At 52.3% G+C, this 14,673-nt stretch overlaps 1 protein-coding gene across 3 annotated transcripts in view; it reads right to left on the bottom strand.

Annotated features, from left to right (window-relative positions):
• Positions 1–5,117: 5,117 nt before the first annotated feature.
• The window catches only part of LOC101082667 (B2 bradykinin receptor), a 52,350-nt gene continuing 42,794 nt past the window's right edge, over positions 5,118–14,673 (bottom strand). The window contains exons 3-4 of one of the 3 annotated variants that reach the window (XM_045060488.1): positions 12,749–12,931; positions 5,118–6,676 (exon numbers count right to left, since the gene is read on the bottom strand). In XM_045060488.1, the coding sequence (XP_044916423.1) occupies positions 5,605–6,666 (1,062 nt within the window). In that variant the 5' untranslated portion in view covers positions 6,667–6,676; positions 12,749–12,931 and the 3' untranslated portion in view covers positions 5,118–5,604. The remainder of the gene's footprint in view (positions 6,677–12,748; positions 12,932–14,673) is intronic. The other 2 variants (XM_006933090.2, XM_006933087.5) reach the window with 2 other exon arrangements.

The raw sequence follows: 14,673 nt of genomic DNA, 5'->3' as shown, positions 1-14,673 counted from the left end.
CTCAGTGGTTTCATATGCTCGGCTATTTAATCTTTCTGACCTGTTTGTGCGGACCTGGCCCCGAGGGCTGAAGCCCCACCACCTCCGAGCAGTCCCCCCAGATCACCAGCCTTTCCTTGAGGCCCTTGCTGAATAACTAGGTCACGCGAGTTAAAATGTGGTTCTCAGCTCGGGGTAGGGGCGATCTCGCTCCCGGAAGACATTTGGTAATTAACATCTTAAGACATTTTGGTTGTCGCACTGGGGGAGGGCTTCTGGAATCTAGTGGTAGAGGCTGGAGGTCTGAGATGCTGTTGAACACCCTATGATGCCCCCCGACAACCACCCCCCTCCCCCGTACCACAAAGAACTGTGTGGCCCAAAACATCCATATCGCCAAGAAACCCCGGACCAAAACTTGCTAAGGTATTACCAAGGATTTTGTGAACACTCTCTCGGGAATCGGATTGGCATTTCGCCATCGGGCTTTCATGGTTTTGCCCAAGGAGTAACAGATATTTGGAATTTGAGTCCCTTGGAGGAAGAGATGGGCAAGATAATAGGAGCTGGGGTTTGAGGACAGTTTTCCTGCCTGTTTGGAACTAAGCGAGGCAGATTGGAGTCAGGGGATGGGGGCCACGATGTCACCTTCATGACTGAGGAGGGCACGGTTGGGTGATGTCACCTAGATATATGGTATCAGTGGGCTTCTTAATTCTTTCTTTTATTTTTTTAATTTTTAAAAATATTTTTATTTATTTTTGAGAGAAAGAGAAAGAGAGACAGAGTGGGAGCAAGGGAGGGGCAGAGAGAGAGGGAGACACAGAATCCGAAGCAGGCTCCGGGCTCCGAGCTGTCGGCACAGAGCCCGACGTGGGGCTCGAACCCATGAACCGTGAGATCGTCAGGAAGCGTTTTCTGGGGAGCCACTGTACGGGGCGAGGGGGCTAGACAGGGTATGAGAGCTGGCCCCCATCCAGACCTCACACCGACCGGTGTCACCCTGTGACGGGGCAAAGCATGCTGGGCTTCAGGTGTCCCTTCCGTAGACCGAGCAGCCTGCCCTAGCCAGTCTCTTCTGCGTCCTGCGGCCTAAGAGAAGGACGGCGTCTCATTGTCCTCTGTACCCCCGCCTCCCACAATCCCCGGCATGTATGAAACACCCAGTAAGGGCAGTCGAAGCAGTGGACGATTCAGCGACTCTGGTTCTGTCTGAGACGGGGGAGGTCAGATTTGGGGGCCTCGGCCTTGCAGCCACGCACCTAATCTGTCGGTGATGTTTAATTTACCTGAGGCCGGCTCCGTGCCCGCCGTGCCCTCCCGCTCAACCCCCGGAAGCAGAGCTGGCTGGCTGGCCGTTTGCCCATGACAGGTGCACGCGTGAGCGCGGCCCAGCCCGGCAGGAGCCCGTATGGTCGACTGCAGAACTGTGAGCTAAGGTGGGTCTATTTCTGTAAGTTCGGAGGGGCAACGCATAGCTTATACGACCTGCAGGCCATCGTCCCTGTTCCACATATTCCAGCGGAGCGATCTCTCTAGAATGTGGGTCTGAACGGGGCACTCCCCTGTTTAGAGGCTCCGTGGACTCTCGTGGCCTAGAGGGAGCACCGACCTCGGAGCCTTGCAATAATCTCGAGCCTTGCCCTTGATCTCACTGGCTGACATCTTACACAAGGCAAAGGCTGTTGGGGGGGTGGGTGGTCAACGCCCTCACGGTCCTGTTTAACCTCAAGACCCAGCTCGGACTCACCTCCTCTGTTACCCCCTTGTTTCCTGAACTCCTCCCGGGCGGACTCTGTGGATTACACATCTCCTACCGAGAAACGACCTCTCTTCTTATCAGCCTCCCCTGCTCGCATGAGACAGCTCTATCAGAGAGCTCTTTCCTCAGCCAGAATGTGTTTCTCAGGATTTTTTTTTTCCCTCTTCGGTCCTATTGGGGTCACACTAAATATACTTGTTCCCCTTTCTCCACAGGTCTTCGCTTCTTCGGGAAAGCCCTCTCGGGCTCTCACTGTGTCATGAAGGTTATGATACTGAGTCCCTTTGCCAGTCTGATCCCTTTCTTCTGAATGAGCCAAAAGCTGGACACGATACTCTTCATGTACGTTGTCCAGTGCTAAGCTAAATGGGGTATCACCTCCCACATTTTAGATGCTGTGCTCCTATTAATATAGCCCAGGAGCCAGCAGCTATTTCAGCAGCCACTGAACTCCCTGTCAATGAAAGCCCTGAAGGATCTTCCTCTCGTACTTGCTGAGACCAACTGACCCTTCTAATACTTTCCTGTCTCCTGAAATTCCTGAAAAGTAAGCCTGTCTTCCCGCTCGTGATCTCAAATCCAGTCCCGGGTACAAGGAGTCTGCCACCAGGAGGACAGTTCCCATGGTGGGATCCCTGGCACTGAGCCCTGTTCTCTGACCTCGCAGTCTAGCTGGCATCCTTGGGTCTAGACAGAACCCTGTCCCAGGAGTCCGGCTCACTGGGTAACCTTGGGAAAGTGTCTGCCTGCCTCTGGGCCTCAGCATCCTTATCTGTAAAGTGGAAGGGTTCACCCTGATGGTATCTTCTTTGTTAAACCTTGTAGTAGATTCACAGAGAGATCCTCTGTGTTTTTCACTCCGTTTCCCCTAATCGTTACATCGTGCGTAAGTACGGTCCAATGTCAGAACCAGCGCATTGTTTCAGATTTTATCCAGATTGCCCCGCTTTGACACGCACTCATTTTAATTTAATGTGAAGCCTTTTCTATCTAGCATGTAGGACAAAGCTTCCTGCTTGCTCCTCGTCAAGCTCGTGACTCATCTCCGGAGGACGAGAACCCGCCTGTGTCCGTTGCAACACCCAGGAGTCTCCCCGGGCTGGGATTCGGGGGTGCTTAGGGCGACTCAGTGCCCGTGACAGATGGGGTAATGGGGTGCATTGGGAGGGGCCAGGGCAGCCGTGGATGTGCATGACAGGCCCGCAGCTGGAGCTGGATTTAGGGAAGAAGCTCCACGTCTCTACTGGGCCCTTCGCAGAGAGAAAGTGGGAGCCCACGGGGGTGCTGGAGCCAGGGACGCTAACAGGGAGGCGGGTCCGGCCTCTGCCCCGCGGAAGGGGGCTGTAGCCGATGGAGGGGTGCCCTGTCGTCAGGGCCAGAGAATCGGTGCCTTGGGGTGGAGCACCCGGAGGTCAGCTCCAGGAGGGCCCTGCTGTGCTCTCGGCGCCTGCCCCAGTGTCAGGCACAAAGTAGAGACTCAATAAATATCAGCCCCAGAAAGAAGGCAGACCCTGTGTTGTACATCTGCCAAAGGGAGTCCCCAAATCGGGACTTTAATCTGGAATTTAAATACTGGTAACCAACCCCCGAATATTTTTTTAAACACCGTGTGATCCAGGGGCGCCTGGGCGGCTCAGTCGGTTAAGCGTCTGACTTCGGCTCGGGTCATGATCTCACGGTTGGTGAGTTCCAACCCCACAGCGGGCTCTCTGCTGTCAGCCCAGAGCCAGCTTCGGATCCTCTGTCCCCCCTCCCCCCCCCCCACCTCTTCCCCACTCACACTTGCACGCGCTCTCTCTCTCTCTCTCTCAAAAATAAACATTAAAAAAAAGAAGAAAAATATTTTTAAAATAAATAAACACCTAAATTAAATTAAATGTGATCTAAATTAAACCCATGTGCAGGCTGGATCCTGCTTGTTGACGTCAATCTCTGCTCTCCAGGAAAAGCTCCAGGGGCTGGAGCGCTGGCCAGAGGGTCCTCGCGGATGGCCTACGAGGGCCTAGTGGCCCAGCGCCTGCCAGCCTCTTAGACCATCATCGCCAGGCTCCAGGAACACTGGCTTCTGGGTCTTTGCTGCTGCCCCGTGAGGACCGGCCCCCTGGCACCTGGCCCACTGGCTGTGTCCTTCCCAGACCCTTCCAGCACCTGCCTGCCTAGAGGACCCAGCGGGCGGCCATCCTCGACCGCTCCATTCCTTGACTGCCTTGTCACCGATGACCTTCTCCTCTCCTCCGTTCCAGCCACCCGATGCCGTGGCCACGCGGGAGATGGAATGTCCCATGCAGACACTCTCGATCTGTGGCCACAGCCCCCTGTTCCTTTGCTCTGTCACCTAGACGTTCCCCCTGCTCCATAACTGCATCCACTCTGCCTCCCTCTCCTCCTAAGTCCATTCCTTCCTTGATTCAGCCATTCTCCGTAGTCACAAGGTAGTACCCCCAGCACCCTTGAACTATGGCCATCCATCTGGAAGAACCCCAACGCTGGGGAAACCTAAGTGTCTACCTGTTTGGGAAATCGTTGCTCGAGTAATTCACACAACGTTAGATCAATGCCTTCCAGCTTCCGCCGGGCCCTAAGCACCCCCCTCCTCCGACGCCTCCATGCTTCCCTCCCTGCCCTTGAGCATCTTAGGTCTTCCTCAAGCCTCAAACCCCTCCGTGAGCACCTTATACCTCACCTTCCTCATCCTTCTCCCTCCTAACCTCTGAGCCTCCCAGCCTCTGGGTCGAGCATGTTTCTTCTATCTGGAACACACCTTTTTGCCGTCTGGTTTGGCCAACTGCTAGTTCTTTGGACTCAGCTTATATGTCTCCTCCTCCTGGAAGCCCTCCAGACCCATCCCCGCCCAGCCACCCATCCTGGGCCCAGTTCCTCTGTGCTCTAGCACCTCCTCTCATGCAGTGGGGGGCAGTTACCCTGCTTTGTGTCACCTCCTAATTCTTATTTTTTATTTTTTTTAAATGTTTATTCATTTTTGAGACAGAGAGAGAGAGAGAGGGAGACAGCATGTGAGCGGGGGAGGGCAGAGAGAGAGGGAGACACAGACTCCGAAGCAGAGGCTCCAGGCTCTGAGCTGTCAGCACAGGGCCCGACGCGGGGCTCGAACTCACGAACTGTGAGATCATGACCTGAGCTGAAGTTGGACGCTTAACCACCTGAGCCACTCAGGCGCCCCTCTTGTTTTCTTTTTTTATACTCTAATTATTTCTGCAAGTTCCTTGGGGTTAGGACCCCTAGCCGTATCATCTCTGCATGCCTAGCCGTCAGCGGAGAAAATTTTGGGCGGGCAAGTGGAAATGTAACAAGAGACCCTCACCGGAAACTTGTATGAGTTTCCTATGGCTGCTGTAGCAAATTACCACCAACTGGATGACTTAAAACAACACGACTTTATTGCCTTATGGATCCGGAAGCCAGACATCCAAAGTCCGTCTCCTCGGGCTAAAGTCGGGTGTCTACAGGGCTGGCGCCTTCTGGAAGCTTGAGGGGAGGACGCGTCTCCTTTCCCCTCTCCGGCCTTCAGCGGGTGCCAGCAATGGCTCGGGGCTCCTCACGACACTCCAGCCTCTGATCCTGCTGTCACGTGGCTTTCTCTGACCCTGACATTGCCGCTGCCCTTTTTACAAGGACTTTTGTGGCTCCGTCGGGCCCACCCAGACCGTCCCCTATAATCTCCCCCTCTCGAGATCCATGGTTCCATCACCCGTGCACAGTCCTCCCACCCTAATCACACCCACGGTCCCCAGGGACTGGGTCCTGGCCATTCGGGGGGCCCACTGTCCCAGCTGACCACAACAGGACTTCCCGATGTCCGAAATCGCGGATCCGGAAGCCAAGCTTCGTGACTCCCCGCCGGTTTACTTCTGCCAGAAAAGTTGGAGGATGTCTTTCCGCTGGGCCGGGCACACGGGACGAAGGCTCCTCGGGACGCACTGTTTGCAAAGCTCCCGCACCTTGGTCTTGAAGAGCCGGCCCACGAAGACGTAAATCACCGGGTTCAGGCAGCTGTTGGTGAAGGCGAAGAAGTTGGCGTACTGCAGGCCCAAGTCTATGAACTTCTCCCAGAAGCAGCCGCGGACGGCCTGCACCTGGAACAGGAAGTCCAGGAAGGCAAAGAAGTGGTAGGGGGTCCAGCACACCACGAAGGCAGCCACGAGTGTGAGGAGGAGCCCCGCGGTCTTGCCATCCGTGGAGCCCCCGCTCCGCGTGCCGCCCACCTCCGCGCGCCCTCGCAGGGAGGCCAGGATCTGGCCGTTGTAGAAGACGATGGCCAGCAGCGGCAGGAGGAAGCCCAGCACGTTCAACTCCACCATCCGCGCGAAGTGCCAGGCCCCGGGCGGGTGCAGCAGCACGCAGGCACAGGTGTCGCTCAGTTCCGGGACGGCGGCGAGGGAGCGGAACAGGAACGTGGGGACGCTCAGGAGGCCCCCCGCCATCCAGATGAGCGCGCAGGTGGCCCGCGCCCGCCGCCTGCGCCCCCGCCTCCGGCTGGCCATGGGGTGCACCAGCACCCGGTAGCGGTCCTGGCTGATGGCCACCACCAGGAAGATGCTGGTGAATAAGTTGGCCTTGATGACCCCGTTGACGACGCGGCAGAGGAGGGCTCCGAAAGGCCAGCGGAACCGGTTCGAGATGTTCTCCGCCCAGAAGGGCAGGCCCAGGACGAACACCAGGTCGGAGGCGGCCAGGTTGGCCAGGTAGATTTGCGCCACGTTCAGGCGCCGCCGGGGCAGGAGGAAGACGGACAACACAAGCAGGTTTCCCAGCAGGCCGCAGGCGCAGATGGCGAGGATGAATTTCGGCAGCAGTCCGTGCAGCAGGTCCCAGGCCTCCCGAGCGTCGTCACAGGACGTGGCGTTTGCGGGCGGGGCCTGGCTCCGGTTCAGGGACAGGAGCTCCAGGAGGGTCCGGGACGCCATCCGCGGCGACCTGCAACGACCAGCATGCGGCATCACCTGGGGGAGGCGGCCAGCCACAACCCGAGGCCTGGATGCAGCCCGCCGCCAGCTTTGGACAAGAAAGCTGTCTCGGCCCGCGGCCGCACCTGTTCACTTACGTATGGGCCGAGGCTGCGGCTTGCAGAACGGGAGATAGCTGCCGTCTGTTCCCTCTGGGGAGAAGTTTGCCACCCCTTGGGATGCAGGAAAAGACTAGGGCTTTGAACGCCGAGTCCAATTCCGAGTGCAGCCACTTGGAGTGAGCCACTGAGACCCGCTAACTTTTAGTTCCCTTTTCGAAAGGCAAAGCTAGTCGTATCCCTCGAAAGGCAAAGCTAGTCGTATCCCTCTTGTGTAACTGTGGTGAGGACCAGGGACAGGGTCTATGGAGAGCTTGGCACGGTCACCTGGTCTAGAGGAAGCACTCGGTCTCATTAACAACCAGATTACTATCGTTCGCTCTTTGGCGGACATCAAAGAGCACCCGCTCTGTGCCAGCACCTTCCCAGGGAAAGGACCCAGCCCCCAGCCTGAAGGTGCTCACCGTCCAGAGGCGATGCAGACATGGAGACAGTGGGCGAGGACCTAAGAAAGAATCAGGAAGTGCTAGCAAGAGGTGCAGACAGCGGGGATGTCTGTCCATTGGGTCCCAGACCAGTGGGGTGGACGGGGTAGGGACAACGGTGGGAGGTTTCCAGCACGAGAAGCCGGGCTTGCAAATTACCAGCAGTAAAACAACATTAATAAAGCAGCTAACATTGATGAGATGATTTCTAAGCCAGACACCATTCGGAGAGTTTGACATTGAAGTACTTTTTCATTTAATGTTCCCAGCAGCCCTGTGGGGGTAAGAGCCTCGTCATCTACATTTGCTCAGAAAACGGGGCGCGGAGGGACTGATCACTCGTCCATAGTCGCACAGGGGGCTGGAGTACAGAGGGGATTCAGCCCAGCACAGTCTGATTCCAGAGGCCGGGCCTCTGTCTCCTCGATTCTGCTACATGTTTGGCTCCCAGTCGGTAGATGAGGAAGCCAGGCTCGGAAGCGAACAGCCTGTCCTGGGAGCCCTCAGTCTGTGCTGACCCGAAAGGCCACAGTCCCAGCCACACAGCAGGCCTGCCTCCCAAATGCCCACGCGGAGTTTCAGTGGGGGAGGGATACGGTGGGAAGCAAGCAGACTGAGTCCCGCCGCCCTCTGGAACCCCACGGAAAGAAGGGATCGCATCCTGTACTCGTGGATTTATGGGCACCTGCCAGTCCAGCTGGCCACAGCTGACTCAGGAGACCCGTATGATCCCCACTCACACAGCGAGCAGCTTGTGAACCATTCTTGGCTGGGTGACCTTGAGCAATCGCTTGATGTCCCTGAGCACGACTTTCCTCAACCGGGGACATGATGACTTTCGAGTTTGGATGCTGTGTGTAACTCACACGCTGTGCCGTTCACACCGAGGTGTAATTTACCAGTTCCTCCATGCATTTTCTACTGAGCCAGTATTTATTGAGCACCTACTATGTACCTGGCACTGTTCTAGGTATTTGGGACAGCGCAGTGAATCAAACTAGCAAAGACCCCTCAGAGGCTTCCAGCCTCGTGGGAGGAGAGAGCCCACAACAGTAAACATACTGAATAAAATTATAGCACGGGGGTGGTAAGCAGGGGGAATGGTGAGATGGAATCAGTTTCCGGATTTTATATTGAAGGTAGTGCCGCCATGATTTTCAGTCGGATACAGGTGGGGAGAGAGGAAGGCTCGGATGATGCCAAGATTTTTGTCCAGAGCACCCGGACATATGACGTAGCCATCAGCGAGATGGAGACGGCAGTGTGAAGATGGGGCAGGGTTTGGCGGCGGGGAGATCAGGAGTTCACTCTCGGACATGTCAAGGTTCAAGGTTGAAGTATCAAGTGGGGACCTCAAGTGGGGATTTCCAGCGACTAGATATTCAAGTCTGGTATTCAATGACAAGAGCTGACACAGTGGACGTCCAAGAGTGGACGAAACCACCGAGGGAGAATGTAGACAGAGGGGAGAATGAACTGCTTGGCCACGAGTGGGGAGGTCAGTGGGATACACGGGGGATTAAGGGCTGGTGGCTGTGGAGTATCTGTGGCATGGAGAACTCTGACCGAGTGCATACGGAAGAGTCGAGACACTCTTGTGCTGTAAATCCACAGCTAAATATTTATCTGGTTATTTGGGAATCGTTTTATTTACTTATTTTTCTTTGTGGAATTCTTTTTTTTTTTTTTTTTTTTTTTACCCTGGAAACACTTTAAAAATTTGCAATATGCCCTTTTGGCCTTGATGAGCTAAAAGATGAAAGTTTCAGGAGGATGTAAGTACTGAGCTCCCTTTTCTCAAGGAAGTTGGCAACAAATTTGCAAGTTGCACAGACTGTTGATGTTTATTTACATCACTAGGCAGGGCTCTGTGGCGATTTCACCAACCACAAGAAAACCTAAGACCCAAAGCTGCTACTGCAGAAGTTAGTAATTTTAATTTTTTAAACCGTGTATTTTATTTTTGAGAGAGAGACAAAGTGTGAGCAGGGGAGGGGCTGAGAGAGAGAGAGAGAGAGAGGGAGGGAGACACAGATTCCAAAGCAGGTTCCAGGCTCTGAGCTATCAGCACAGAGGCTGATGAGGGGCTCGAATCCACGAACCGTGAGATCATGACCTGAGCTGAAGTCGGACGCTCAACCGACTGAGCCACCCGGGCGCCCCAGAAGTTAGTAATTTTAAAAGATCTGCCCTAAGACACCGATTGCACCCACATAGCTGCAGAAGGCGTTGTTACAGGTCGCTCTGGGAAGCGTGGATTTTCCATTCAGATCAAGCTACTATTCTGCCAATTAATTCAGCTCATTTTGGGTTCCAGTTTATCTCCTGGACAGGTAACAGTGGAAATGACAGCTGATCATGGGTCCGCTTCATAACAACTCCCCGCACAGAGGAAATGTTATCGGTATCTTCTGATTCTTCCACTAGAAAAAAATCAGTCGTTTCCAAACATGATCCAGTTCACGGACTCCAAGCAAAACTTCTGGAAGTTTCATCTGGGTGACTGGAACAACGACTTCTGGGGGATGCTATTCTAAATTCAGTTTCAGTTGTTTACGTTGGAACTAGAGTTATATTTTTGTGATGATAATACAAATACAGATTTTGCTGGGGTGTGGTGTCATAGTAACAGCGATGTTCTTTCGAAAACAAGAGAGCAGTGGAACAGAAATGTACTTTGAAGAGGCCACTGGTGCACACACCGTTTGCAATTGCATATGAATAAGTTTCAGGATCCTACCAATTAATTCTTTTTTAATGGTATTTATTTTTGAGAGTGAGAGAGACAGAGCATGAGCGGGGGAGGGGCAGAGAGAGAGGGAGACACAGAATCCGAAGCAGGCTCCAGGCTCCGAGCTGTCAGCACAGAGCCCAATGTGGGGCTTACACTCACCAATTGCGAGATCATGACCTGAGCCGAAGTCGGACACTTAACCGACTGAGCCACCCAGACGCCCCTCAATATTCTACCAGTTAAAATGGAGGTTAGAATTGACAAAGTTTAGAAAATCTAAAGATGGGTGCACAGGGTTACAGAACCACAAGCTTCTCGTAAGAAGGTCGACGATGAATTAAAAAAAAACAACAAACCCTAGAGCACGTATTTCCTTTCTTTGCTGCCCCATCATCAATCACTTTTAGGGGACCTTGAGCCTAAATGCCCGGAAATGTTACTAAGCTGTTTGTTAAAGCGGAACTCTAAATTTTGTTTGAATTTTGTTCCAAATCAATTGGATATCTTTAATCAAGGTACTCAAAGAATGGAGCACCAAAACACCTGCTTTTACGCTTTTAGCAGACTGTAATTACCTTGAAAATGAAGGCATCATGCAGAAAATAAAGGACATTTATTGCGAAAGGGAAAAAAATGTTTAAAGAAGGCGAGCTCGGTGGCACCCAAGATTTGATTTTAAATCTCTGTAGTGAGCTTCGGCATATCTCAGTTTGTGGGAAGAATCTTTTCACTCGGGTAAATTCCTATTCCGTACAACAAATGAGACAAAATTGAGAAAACCTACGATGCGCAGCCTCTAAGTTTCACAAGACGTTCAAAAAGGGGAAGTAACTACAACTTATTTGTAGAGTAAAAATATTACCTGGTAAAAATGTTTGTTGAAAGCCACTCTGAACTAGGGCTTAAAGGCATCACCTGTGAACGTACGTGGGCGAAAAGAGTTAGGTGATTTTGTTTGTAAAGAGTCAGACCTGAGAATAGCCTCTGCTTGGCACAATTTGCTCAGAGATTAGCAGGTACCTCGGCACTTACAGCAAGGACATTTTCTTAACTAAATGCATTCTAGTCTGGGGCGCCTGGGTGGCTCCCTCGGTTACTCGCTCGACTCTTGGCTTCTGCTCAGGTCAAGCTCTCACGGTCTGTGGGTTCGAGCCCCACGTCAGGCTCTGGGCTGACAGCTCGGAGCCTGGGGCCTGCTTTGGATCCTGTGTCTCCTTCTCTCTCTGTCCCTGCCCCGCTCATGCTCTGTCTCTGTCTGTCTCTCTCTCTCTCAAAAATAAATAAACATTAAAATTTTTTAAAAATAGGGGCGCCTGGGTGGCTCAGTTGGTTAAGCGTCTGACTTTGGCTCAGGTCATGATCTCACAGTTCCTGAGTTCAAGCCCCACGTTGGGCTCTGTACTGACAGCTTGGAGTCTCGAGTCTGCTTCGGATTCTGTGTCTCCCTCTCTCTCTGCCCCTCCCCACTCGCGCTCTCTGTCTCTTAAAGATAAATAAACATTAAAAAAGATTTTTTTTTTAAATTTTTAAAAAGAAGCTGGAAGAAGCAAGGATTCTCCCTTGGAGTCTCCAGAAGGAACACAGCCCTTCTAACACCTTGATGTTAGCCCAGTGCGACTGATTTTGAACATCTGACTTCCAGAATAATAAATTTGTGTTGTTTTAAGCCACTAAGGTTGTGCTGATCTGTTAACGGCAGCCAGAGGAAATTCAGGGAATTTCGCCCTCCCTAGGGAATCAGGGGCTGCCTCCCAAGCCACCAGCAGAGACCTCTGACTTCAGCTCGAATCTGGTTGGTTTAGCAGACACTGCCCTCTGTCCCAGTGGACCCAGCTGTGTCCGTGGGCCCCCCACGGACACAGCAGTCTGCTCAAGCTGGGCTCATTTTGAAAGGGTTTGTCTTTACCAGCTGTTGTCTGTGTTTATATGACGTCGGACAGAAAGGAGAGCCCTTCCTTCACCAGTTCTTAGTTTTAGCTCTGATATCTGCCTGGCACATAGTAGGTGCTCAATAAACAGCAGCTATTGCTAGTATCGGTAATACTCGATCTTATTTGAAAAACGTAGAGGCGATGTCGGGCAGGCCTGCTAGAGAAGATGATTCTGTAATTTCTACGTGATATTTTCTGAGTTTGCATATTTCAACCCTGGCATGTGCTACTCGGGAGACCACTTTCTTCAACGGATTGGGCCTCGTGGAATTCGTTCCAATTTCAACAGTGAGGTGAGATAAAGGCATTTGAAATACAGACACAGAGATGAATGAATCTCAACTCAGTCACATAATTAAGATATGATTTTCAAGCCACAAAGAACCCAACCAATTTATTGGCCTTATGAAATCTTGCAAGCAGTCCTGGGAAGACCGATTTGATTTTTATAAATCAAAATTCGTAGATTGAAACTGGTCAGAGTCCACACGGAGCCCATTAGGGGCTGTATTATTCAGCCTCTACGTGTTTCATGCGGCCTTGATGTCAAGAAAGAATTTCTGGGGCCTCCATGAGCTAGTCCAGACGCTCTCCTCCTTTGCTGCTGGAAAAGCAACTAACCCCTGAAGCAGGCACACAGAATACAATCTCTCCCACTGATTTAGAATTACGTTTAAAACAAAAAACAAAACATACACTTAAAGAAAACAGAAAATCCTGCCAGTATTTCATTGTAAGAGGAAGCTGGCTTTGTTTGTTTTTTCTAACGAGACGTGAATCTCCTCTTACACCTTGCTCTCGTAAAAGGAAAAAAAGAGACGGCTGTTTACTTACTCAGGGGATGAAAAAGCTCGCGACCTCGTCTGGGTTTTCTGATGGCGAGAGCTGCCTTCGGAGGTGTTTTCTGGGCTGAGAAGCACCGTGGAAACGCGATGGCCTTAAATTGCCCAACCTCCTCTCCAATGAGGTCACTGGAGGGATTGCCGAGAAAGTGAGTCTTTCGATGGAAGAAGCAAGCTGGGGTTTAAAAGGAAAATTGCTCTGTACTCTAAGGCTGGCAAGAGAGTATTCAGCTCCCAGCCCCCCTCTTTACTTTGGAGACATCTGGGGAGACCAGTGACCCTGCCAAAAAAAAAGTATGTTGGCCAAAATGCCCTTAAACCATATTCCGGCATCATCCAGTCCCTTCGAGCCTCAGTGGACATTGAGTGATGACTGTGCCCCGTTCACCACGGGGTCCCACATGCCTGAGGTTTGCTACAAAACCTCAGCTTTTGTGGGAGCTGACTTCAACGTCCTTTTGAGTTTCAGTCCTCAAGGACACACGGCCAAGAATCCGTTAGTGTGGACACCATTAAACAAACAGTGAGCTAGGAAAAAAATTGACTCCTGCAGCGTCCAGAACTGAATGGGATCAGATACACTTTTCCTCATCTTCCCCAGCAGCTCTGAAGCCTATTTGTCTGCACACATCCAATTGAACTGCTCAAGACCTCCTGTTCAGACAGTAAGAAATTTCTGGCTTTCTTGAGGGTCTGGCCTCAAGATCCTGTAACTGAAATGCTCCTAACCCTCCCTCTTAAAAATTAAGACGCTTCAAACTCCCTCCCTAAATGCAGGAGAATGCATCCATGCCTGGGGCTTGAATTGTGGCTTCTGGAAAGGTCATCCTCAAATCTCAGGGGCCCAGCCCTCCCCACACCTGAGTCCTGCCTCTTGGATGCCCCACGTCCCCTCTTTAAAAAGAAACTTTTTTTTTGCATTTATTTATTTTTGAGAGACAGAGAGAGACAGAGAATGAGCAGGGGAGGGGCAGAGAGAGAATGAGATAGAATCCGAAGCAGGCTCCAGGCTTCGAGCTGTCAACACAAAGCCCGACACGGGGCTCGAACCCACAAACCAGGAGATCATGACCTGAGCCGAAGTCGCATGCTTAACCGACTGAGCCACACGGGGGCCCCTCCATGTCCCCTTTTGATGTCACCTTGAACCCAACGTGTCTGGGGCAGAAAAATGTCCCCTTTGTCTTTAGCATCTAGCCTTCTCTGTTTCCTTTCTCTGTACTGACACCTCAGTGGGGACAAACTGCACTTTAGAACTTTCTAGCAAGTTTCTCCTATTGCTAGATATATTAAAATTGTGGAAGCAGAAAAAACAAAGAAGATTCCGAGACTCAGCAGCTGGGGAGCATTTGAGGGAGGAGACTGGAATTTGTCTTTGGGGACGGTCCCTTCACGTGAGGAGAGACCTGGGATGTTTTAGTCACGCAGACGTTAGGTGAATGTCGGCCAGCGTCTGGGTAGCTTTTCATCAGAGAAGGCCTCCAAATCCCAGGCCTTCCTAATTAGTAACGAAGATGGGGGTCTCACCAGTGGAAACCATTTGCAGAGAGTGACTGCGTTTTCTCTCTTCCATAGGAGTGGAGACTGGACTGCTTCTCACAGTGTCTGTCTTAGGAGATGCCTTCCTGCCCAGACAGGCATTGACTCGGGAGGATCCCTGAGACCAGCTCCGCGGGAGGTGAGCCACTCGGTTGGACCCTGGCCCCGCCTCACGTCGGGGAGAGACGGTGAGAAGGGGCCCGTGTGTGGCAGGACCCTGTGGCCCCCACTGCTGGTGGCCCACTTGCCACGTGATGGCTGATGAGCGGGGCTTTGGGATATGACTCTGTGGCAGCCTTGCCAAAGCCTTGGGGGCTCCCCCCGCGGGCGGGATGGAAAGTTCTTTTAGGAAAACGGATGTTCCTCCTATGGCTCACT

This window comes from Felis catus, chromosome B3 (genome assembly GCF_018350175.1).
Source record: "Felis catus isolate Fca126 chromosome B3, F.catus_Fca126_mat1.0, whole genome shotgun sequence".
In the NCBI taxonomy this organism is placed as follows: Eukaryota; Metazoa; Chordata; class Mammalia; order Carnivora; family Felidae; genus Felis; species Felis catus.
This window is presented reverse-complemented; position numbering and strand designations above follow the sequence as displayed.